At 39.3% G+C, this 9,608-nt stretch overlaps 1 protein-coding gene across 5 annotated transcripts in view; it reads left to right on the forward strand.

The window, feature by feature from the left end:
* The window catches only part of LOC115218691 (cytoplasmic FMR1-interacting protein), a 72,764-nt gene extending 68,825 nt beyond the window's left edge, over positions 1-3,939 (forward strand). For all 5 annotated transcript variants that reach the window (XM_036508515.1, XM_029788624.2, XM_036508516.1 and 2 more), the window contains exon 29: positions 854-3,939. In XM_036508515.1, the coding sequence (XP_036364408.1) occupies positions 854-1,021 (168 nt within the window). In that variant the 3' untranslated portion in view covers positions 1,022-3,939. The remainder of the gene's footprint in view (positions 1-853) is intronic.
* Positions 3,940-9,608: the final 5,669 nt, after the last annotated feature.

Genomic DNA, 9,608 nt, shown 5'->3' on the forward strand with positions numbered 1-9,608 from the left:
ATATATATATATATTTATATATATATGTGTATATATATATATATATATATATTAATAAAAGGAATTCCAACCTTGTCTGATTTTCACGTTTTATTTACATTCTTATAATGATATAAGATAATATATTATAATAGAATAAAATAAAATAGTAGAACGTTAAATGTTCATTCTGATTGAACTAGTACTTTCATGCATTAAATTCTGCAATCTTCAGGTTCATGTAGTAGTGGTGACAGTCATGCTTCACAATTTTTGACTATATATATATATATATACATATATGTGTGTGTGTGTGTGTATATATATATATCTGGTAGTTTCTGTGTACCAAATCCACTGATGAAAGTTTGTTTTGCTGCCTGGGGCTATAGTAGTCCCAAGGTGCCACACACTGAGACTGAACCTGAAACCAGGTGGTTGCAAAACGACCTTCTCAACCACACAGCTATGCCTGCACCTATCTATGTTAAGTGTCTTCATCATCGTTTAACATCTGTTTCCTCTGCTGGCATGGATTGAATGCTTTGACAGGAGTTTTGCCGTGCAGAAGCCTGCACCCTGCTTTGCTGTCTGTTTTGATGTGGTTTTTACGGCTGGATGCCTTTCCTAATGCCAACCACTCAGCAGAATGGACTCAGTGCTTTTTACATGGCACCAATACAGGTGAGGTCAATTTTGGCATTATTCTTTTACCGCTGGATGCCCTTCCAAATGCCAACCACTTTACACAATCTTCACTGGATGCTTTTCGATTTAAATTTTGTTTTTACAGATTTAGCTACTCTTTGTTTTGTTTTGTTTGTTTGTTTTTTACCCCTAACATTTTGACTGTCTCTCTCTGCTCTTTTTGTAGATGTTAAAGAAAATGGTAGACCGTATCCGGAAGTTTCAGATCTTAAACAATCAGATATTCGCCGTGTTGAACAAATACCTGAAGTCAAGCGATGCTGACAACACACCCGTTGAACATGTCCGATGCTACCAACCTCCAATTCACCAATCATTAGCCACCACTATTTAAAGCGGCTTTCAGTGGTGGACCAATGCAGGCGAGTTTAGACATGGCCATCGCCTTCAGCAATCTCTTCAAATCTCTTAACACTTACAGCCAGTTTTCTCTTGCTTTTTATTTCCCCTCTAAACTCTCTTCTTTCTTTCTTCCTTATTCTCTCCCTCTCTCTCTCTCTCTTTCCTCCTCATTTACCGTATTTCTGTTGCAGGAAGCTTCAGCGCCCTGCTCGTGCACGTGATTGCCATAGCCCTGCTTCCACCTCCACCTGGCGATGAGGTCCACTGCTTGACACTTGATGCTATCCAGTCAGGCCTCGGCCTGCGTCTGTATGTTGTCTCTTTTGGTGTCTCTGCTGTCAATGCTACATGTGTCAGTGCAGGGCACTCCAGCAGGATCTCATACACCAGCAGCTGGAGGTTACAAGGAAACAGATAGAAATTTCATAATTTGCCACTAATTAACTGGTGGAAACGATTGTGATGATGGTGGTCGCTATGGTGATAGAGGATCACCTTGATAGCTCGGAGGACAGCAGTCGTTTTCAATGACTTCTTCCATCAAGCCATCTTCCAATTGAGTCTTTAATTCTCTTTCTTCTAAATTATCTCTCTCTTCCTCCATCTCTATCTCTCTTTATCTCTCTCTCTCCCCCTCCCCTCTCATGTTCTCAATGATGAAATCTGGCTCGTTAACAAGAGAAAAGTGAAAAGAAGTTAAACAAAGAAACCAAACTAACATTGGAGGAAATAAATGTTAGTAAAAGTATTTAAAAAAAGAAGTAAAACATTAAATGAAACAAGAGTAAAAAAAAAGAATTTAATGACAAGGGAATGTCTGCTCCTAGTCTGTAGACAAGCATTCTGATAATGTTTTAATTACTATAACCTGCCCTCTGCCACAGTCTCTCGATGTACACACACATATATACACTTAATTTCACCTTCTAATGCTAATTGTTCCTCTAACTCTCAGAATAAACCACGAATCTAGCAGTTTTCCCCACTGAACATTGTCTGCTGAAATCTGGATATTAGACGAAAGAAAACGATCTCTCTTCTTATACCACCTCTGTGTGTGTGTGTGTGTGTGTGTATGTTGGCATGTGTGTGTGTGTGATTGTATATGTTGGCGTGTGTGTGTGTGTTTTGGTGTATGACAGCGTGTGTTCATGCATGATTGACTTCAATTCATGAGCAGCATATATAGCCGTAACTGCCCGTGATTTGTGTGCGTGTGACACAACTGTCTTCACATCTTTACATAAATGGGTGTGGCTGTGCAGCTGTCCTCACTTACCTGTTTGGGTGGCTTCACTACTCCCCCCCCCCCACACAAACACACAATGTGTGTTTATAGCTTCCCGCATTTACCCAACCCTATGTGCAGATGGGTAAATGCATGTGTGTGTGTGCATCTACTGCACATAAATCTCTGCATTTATATGTCCACACTTACATTGCTGTTTTGTGCGCCTGCTTGCACAGAGCCATGTTGGCTGCTGGGGCAACGACCCACACTCGTTAACCTGTGAATTAAAGCTGCTCTTAGATCTCCGTGGTTTCAGCTTACACTTTCCTCTATTTGTGGATTCAGCTACTCACACTCACCTGCCTGAGTTCTGTTGTCCACATTTTACCCATGTTTGTGAGGGAACAGTAAACGATATGCCATAAATGGTGTGTAGTTCTCCCCTCTCCCAGTGGCGGTGGTGGTCGTCGTGGTTGGAAGTCAGGGTATTCTCAAACAATTAGTCTACCTTCTCAATACTACAATGCCCTATATTTGTTATTCATTTACCCGTATTATACAATTAGTGTGCAGTTTTGTTTTGGGTTTGAAAACTAAAGTTTCTTTTTGCCTCCCACACAACCTTCGACACTTGCTGAAACCTGAGTTACGATTGTAACCAGTTCCTTCCTTGCAAAAACAAAAAAAACCTACCCTGTCTTACTGAATACCTTCATGCTTAGCAATTCTTTTGTCTGTGTCTGCAGATGTTGCTAGAGCAGTTGGAAGCCGGGTTAAGATTTATCCATCACTCCACTATTCTACTCTTCCTCCTCCTCAGCTTGGCTCGCAAACCAAGTTGTCTGCCCTCCTTTCGCCCATACATGCACACGCTGTAGTTGTTTGTGTCGTTGTAATACAGTGGTTGTATCCCTCTACATTTGTAGACTTGTGCTATTGAAAATTGCACGAGAAAATATTTACAGGCTTCTAGGGAAAATGAAATGTTGATCGTGGTGTGCTGTCAAAGTAATAAGAGTGAGTGGTAGACCACCTGACGTGTAATTCACAATCCAAAGCTAATGATTTAGTAAAAATGAATGAGTTTCTTTAAAAGACAATAGTTAAGTAGAAGTACCAAACATGACTTGGGAATGGTGTCATTGGGAAGAATATGGAAAAAAACATTTGATAAAGTGATTGACTTAACATGAAAGATCTGACTTTTTTGCTTTGTTTCTTGTGTGTAAATATTTGACACTGGAATACTAAAGTCATTTCAGTTGACTAATCCAGCCGTCAAAATGTCTGGCCTTGAGTCCATTGTTAGAAATGCAGAAATTAGTAGACATTGTCTTCAAGAAAGAGAAGCTATTGTGATGGCGATTACTGGAGTGTCTTGAGACAAAGGTTAACGATCACAATCATCGTCATCATCATCTCTGTCTTCAGATTTGGCTACAGATATTTCTGATGTTCTCACAGATGGATCATGATTTGAATTAATCCTGTATTATCTTGTAGCTTCAAGATTTTGAATGATGTGATTGTTTACGTCTAGAATGACATTGCTGGGTAGGTGTGAGAGGCCAGTTCTGGCCATTCTGAACTTAAAACAGGTGAAATATCCGGAGCCAGTTTAGATGCTAATGGTTTGACTGCTGTTTTGACTTTCATTTTGCAGCAGAAATTTTAAACAAGCAAAAAAGAAAATCAATCAGAATTTACGGAGTGCCTCTCCGAAAGCACTTCACCACAAAGTACATGGATCGAGTCCCTGTGCATGCAGGAGGAGTCCTGCTGATGGAGTCATTGTATTTCTGTCTTCACTATTTAAAGGGCTTTAAATGAAACTATAACAATAACCAACACACAGCTAACCCATCAATCTGTTGGTTGATTCCCATTCTGTGTGTGTGTGTGTGTGTGTGTCCATGTGTCCCTCTTTTTCCTGTGCCATATTCTTGTTATAACCACACACAACCCTCAGCCGTTCAACTCCTCTGTTTTTCACATTCAGAGATGATTCTTTGAATTTTCTCCCTTTGGGTTCTTCAGGGTCAGAAGAGGGAAAAGTGATTGTGAAAATGTAAAGTGGTCGTTGTCGTTAAAACTGAGGAAACATCTTTGATGAGGTTTTTTTTTATTTTTTTCAACCTTTTTGTCAAGTTTTCTTTTTATTGTCTGTTCATGTATGTTCTGATAATAATAATAATCCTTTCTACTGAAGGCACAAGACCTGAAATTTGGTGCTAGGGGGTGTTAGTTGATTACATCAACCCCAGTGCTTAACCAGTACTTATTTTATCAACTCCGAAAGGTTGAAAGGCCAAGTCAACCTTGGTGGAATTTACTCAGAATGTAAAAACCAACAAAATACCACTGAGCATTTTGCTGCCCCGGGGCCTGCTAACGGTTCTGCCCGCTCCCCCTGCCTTAAAATTATAATAACTTTAATAGTAGTGTCCTCCCAGTGTTCAGTATCCCACCAGCGGAACTGACATCCACACTATGAACTAATGATACACGTGTCCCCTTATGCAGTGCCCTTCTTTGCTGTCTGCAAGAGTTTGCCATACCTATCGTCCCTCCCCTCAAACCACTGATTTCTAAATAGTGAAATGTGTGGGAGTGGGAATAAGGCCATTGGTGTATTGCAAACTGTCTCCTGTTTGTTGGAGACACCGTGGAGTCTTCTAGTTACGGAAGGAAACGGATCAACAGCTCAAAGGTTGTTAGTTGGTCGTCACCCTAACATTTTTGCCATCTGCAATTCACACCAACACACATTTAAATTATTGTCTTCAGTAAAACTACTACACTCACCCCCCCCCCTGCACTCCCAACAACAACCACAACAATTATTATTATTAGTGTGGAGGCACACAATGGCCTAGTGGTTAGGGTAGGGGGAGCCCTGCTGTATTCTTTCACCACAACTTTCTCTCACTCTTTCTTCCTCTTTCTCTTGTACCTGTATTTCAAAGGGGCCAGCCTTGTCACACTCTGTGTCGTGCTGAATCTCCCCCAAAAGCTACGTGTCTGTGGAGGGCTCAGCCACTTGCCCGTTAATTTCACAAGCAGGCTGTTCCCTTGATCGGATCAACTGGGACCCTCGTCGCTGTAACCGACGATTATTATTAATAATTATTATTTTAGGTGATAAGTTGGTGGAATCATAAGCCTGTCCTTAGCAACATTTCTTTCATCTCTACATTCTGAGTTCAAATCCCACCATGGTCCACTTTGCCTTTCATCTTTGCGGGGCTGATGAACACAGTGTTTGAGGCAATCAACTCACTCCCTCCCCTGGATCTGCTGGCCTTGTGCCAAAATTTAGAATCATTATTATTATTATTACTTTTATTTTGTGACCTATTATATTTTCAGTTTTATTTTGGGTTTTTTTCCCTTGCAGTTTTTTTTATAATTATATATATATTCATTTACTATGAAAATGGTAATTATAAACATTTCTTCAGCATTTATATTTGCGGTTCAGTTAGTATGTAACTGTTACCAAAATGCAGTAAGCATAGCTCGCCTTTAACTGGGTCACAGTTTTAGTTCACATGTCATTTAGCCAGATATTGACTTGACATAGATCTCCTTGATAGTGGCTGCCCAAGGGTTACACAACTATGTGTGCATGCACACACACACACACACACGTAATATCTATTTTTAGACACACACACACACATATATATATATATATATATATTATTTGCTTAAGGCCTTCAGTTTATCATGGAAATATATAATCAGATATAAACTGGTGCGTGTGGTCTATTGTGTGTGTGTATGTGCTTCTTCTTCCCTTCATAAAAAAGATCCACATTGTATTCATGTCTTTACAAAGCCTCTCCCATCACGTGAAAGGAGCAGGTTTCAAAACTGATTACAGTGGTATAAAACCCATAGGATATCATTCAGTATGCCAGCCAGAGGCCCCTATTAAGGTCTTCCTCCAGGCATTTATGCACTTAATGCTGCAACTCAATACTCTTAAACGATGCGCTTTTTATATTAAAATATCATTTCCTTAGATTAATTGTCAGAGTGTAAAATTATCCTATAGCAGGATTTCACACATGAGGGCCCTGACCTCGTGCCTAGGTATTTCATTATAACCAAGAGTAGCTTGGTAGCATCCAAAAGCTTCGTGCCACATGAATTGCATGACATCTCCTCTTTGTGTGCAGCTTTTCCTCTGCATATTACCATCACTTCAAAGATTTATAAGAGCAGTGATCTGAAAAGTGTTCATGCAGAAGTTTCTTTGGCAGCAGAACATTTACTTTTTTGGGTGTATCTGTGTGTGTGTGTAAGTTGAAAATGCACTTGGAGATTTTAAGGAAATTTATTTAGTTATCTAACCAGTTTGACGATTTCATTATTTTCCAAAAGTAGTAGAGAAGAGGGGGGACATGGAGTTTTGCCAAATTTGTCTTGACTCTTGAGACTCTGAGAGCCAAGACTAATATAACAGAGCTCCAAGCCCCTTATCTCTACCACTTTTTGGAAAATAATGAAATTGTGAAACCGGTTAAGTAACTCTAAATAAATGTTCTTAAAGACTCCAAGTGCATTTTTAACTTCTTTATATTTCTGCTCACGTGAGAGAAAAAAACTTAATTTCTTGTGTATTTGTATGCAGATATTTGTGTGTGTATACACATACCTGTATATGTATATATATGTATGTAGATGTGTACATGCACTCATATATACACACACAGTCTCTAATCTCTTGAATTTCTAGAAATATTTCTCCCAGCCATTATTATTTAGATTGACTGAGTCAGAGCATCGGACAATATCTTATGGCATTCGTTTCAGCTTTTTATGTTCTGAATTCAGATCCTTACAGGATCAGCCTTTTACCTTGTGGGGTTTGGTAAATCAACTAACCCCCCCACCCACCTCTGCCAAATTCCTGGCCTTGTACCTATGCTGGACATTACTATTATCATTATTATTATTATTATTATATTTTTAAATTATAAATTACTGTGTGGCTAAAATTCAACTTATGTAAAAAAGAAATCTCTACTGTCTCTCCCTTCCCCCTCTTCCTCCAGGACCCTTATAACCAAATTTATAAGCTTCTGGAATTTTTATAAACCCTGGGTTTCAAGTTTTGCCTCCTAAAGCAGTTATTGCATTGATCCCTTAAGCAAGACCCTTAACTCTAATCGCCCCTAAAAAACTTTTATGCCTTTGTGAGAAATCCTTATATCCAGTTTCCTGGTATTTATTCCACTTTACAACATTTTCTGTATTTATTTATGTTTTTTTCCCTTTATTGTAGACATTTTTTACACTTTTTTATTTCTTAATTTTTATTTTCTCTTCTCCTCCACTTTGGAATGAATATTTTTACTTTTTCATATTTTTTTTTTTGTTTCAAGCCAGAATGTCACTAAATCCTGTAAATATGAAAAAAAATATGTATCTTTTTGTTGATGTTGTTGTTGTTGTTCTTGTTTTTATTTATTATTATTATTATTTTATTGTTGCTGTTATTTATTTCCTCCAAAAGTTTTTGTGATGAGGACAACAGTAGAAATTTCTAAATATTCACCTGTGCACCCTCTAACCCAAACACATTTTTTAAAAATACCCATTTCTCCCATCCCCAGGAACCAAAGTTTGTATGTCCCTTTTCTAGAAGGACCAAGCTATGCGCCTACCTTTGGACCAAACTCTGTGTCCAAACCGAACCCGCTGCTGATGTTTTCAGAATTAATTTCCATTAGGAAGGAAAAAAATCGTCAACATCCGCATGCATTCATCTATTTTTTATCTTAACCCCCCCCTCGCCCCTAAACGCCCTCCCCTACCCCCCCTGTCATATTGTAATATTGACTGGCTGGTGTTTTTATTTCCTTCTTTCTTACATACAAAATAGCAGTATTTTATCCTTTTTGGTTGGAACCATGCATGCATGCTTTTGAATTTTAAGTTTTGTTCTTATTTTCTTTACCATCGGATTAATTGGAGAACCAAACCTTCATACCCTTTTCTTCTCTCTCTCTTCTTTGTTACCAAAGAATTTCTTTTAAAAGCAATGTCCAAAGTGTTCCATTGTCCATTTCAAGACCACACACCAACACCTGCTGCTAACCAAACTGTTCTCTTTAATCAGTTGTTGTTCTTCATTTGCTTTCACTGAAAATGAAGAATGGAAAAAAGAAAGCAATTAGAAGGAATGACCTTGGGCTATTCTTCCCAGGAATAAGTGCAAAAGAAGGCTATAATATTTTTTTATTCTTCTTTGAACAACAAACACAAGTTTGGTTGGTTCAGTATTTCTGCCATGGTTCTGCACGCAAAAACAAACGAATAATTTACCTTTCTAGAATCCTGGAGAGGACAGTCACCGGAACAGTTTAAAATGGTTTGCAGAGTTGTAGCAGGAATGGTTTTGTACAAACAGAGAACCCCTACAATAGGCATGATTTGGGATGTTGGCCCTTGAATTTTAAAAGGGAAGGAGAATAATGAGGAATGGTCACAGGTTTTGTCTTTGGAATAGCAGCAGAGTTGACCTTGATTGTTGATTCGGTGCAGACATGATTGTGTGGTCAGGCAGCTTGCTTCTCAACCATGTGGACCATGTGGTCTTGCATTCAGTCCCACTGCGTGACACCTTGGACGAGTGTCTTCAGCTATAACCCTGGGCCAACCAATGCCATGTGAGTGCCTTTGGTTGACAGGAACTGAAAGAAGCCCTTTGTGTGTATACATTTGTCGAACCCATGCCAGCATTGAAAACGAACATTAAACGATGATGATGATGATGTCTTTGTGTTTGTCCCCCACACACACACTTCCAACCAGTGTCCATTTTGTTTTTACGTCCCCCTCACCTAGCAGTTCAACAAAAGAGACCAATAGAATAAGTACCAGGCTTAAAATTTGTACTGGGGTCGATTTGTTCCATTAATATTTTTCAAGGTGGTGCCCCAGCATGGCCACACTCCGAAGGCGAATGGCAGTCTTCTCTTCACGGCTCACCACCACCACCACCAACTCCTCACTGCTTTCACTCTTTCTCTCTTATCCTTGTCAACATAGTCTGCCCCTCTGACCGTCTCCACTTCACTGATAACCTCTGTCCCTGTGTGTGCTAGTTTGTAATAAGATAACAATCGATTATCGTCACCCTCCCCCCTCTCTCTCCTTGTGTGTGTATCTATCAGTTCACCGTTTACTGTATCCTCAGTCAAGGAGCATAACTCTTGCCTGCCTCAGCCAATTCCTGTCCCCTTACGTCCCATCAGTGTCAATATCTCGGTTGTGTGCTAAACAGAAGCAACGAGATACCGTTAAACATATATACAAACCAACTGACACACACACA

This window comes from Octopus sinensis, linkage group LG13, assembly GCF_006345805.1.
Source record: "Octopus sinensis linkage group LG13, ASM634580v1, whole genome shotgun sequence".
Lineage (NCBI taxonomy): Eukaryota > Metazoa > Mollusca > Cephalopoda > Octopoda > Octopodidae > Octopus > Octopus sinensis.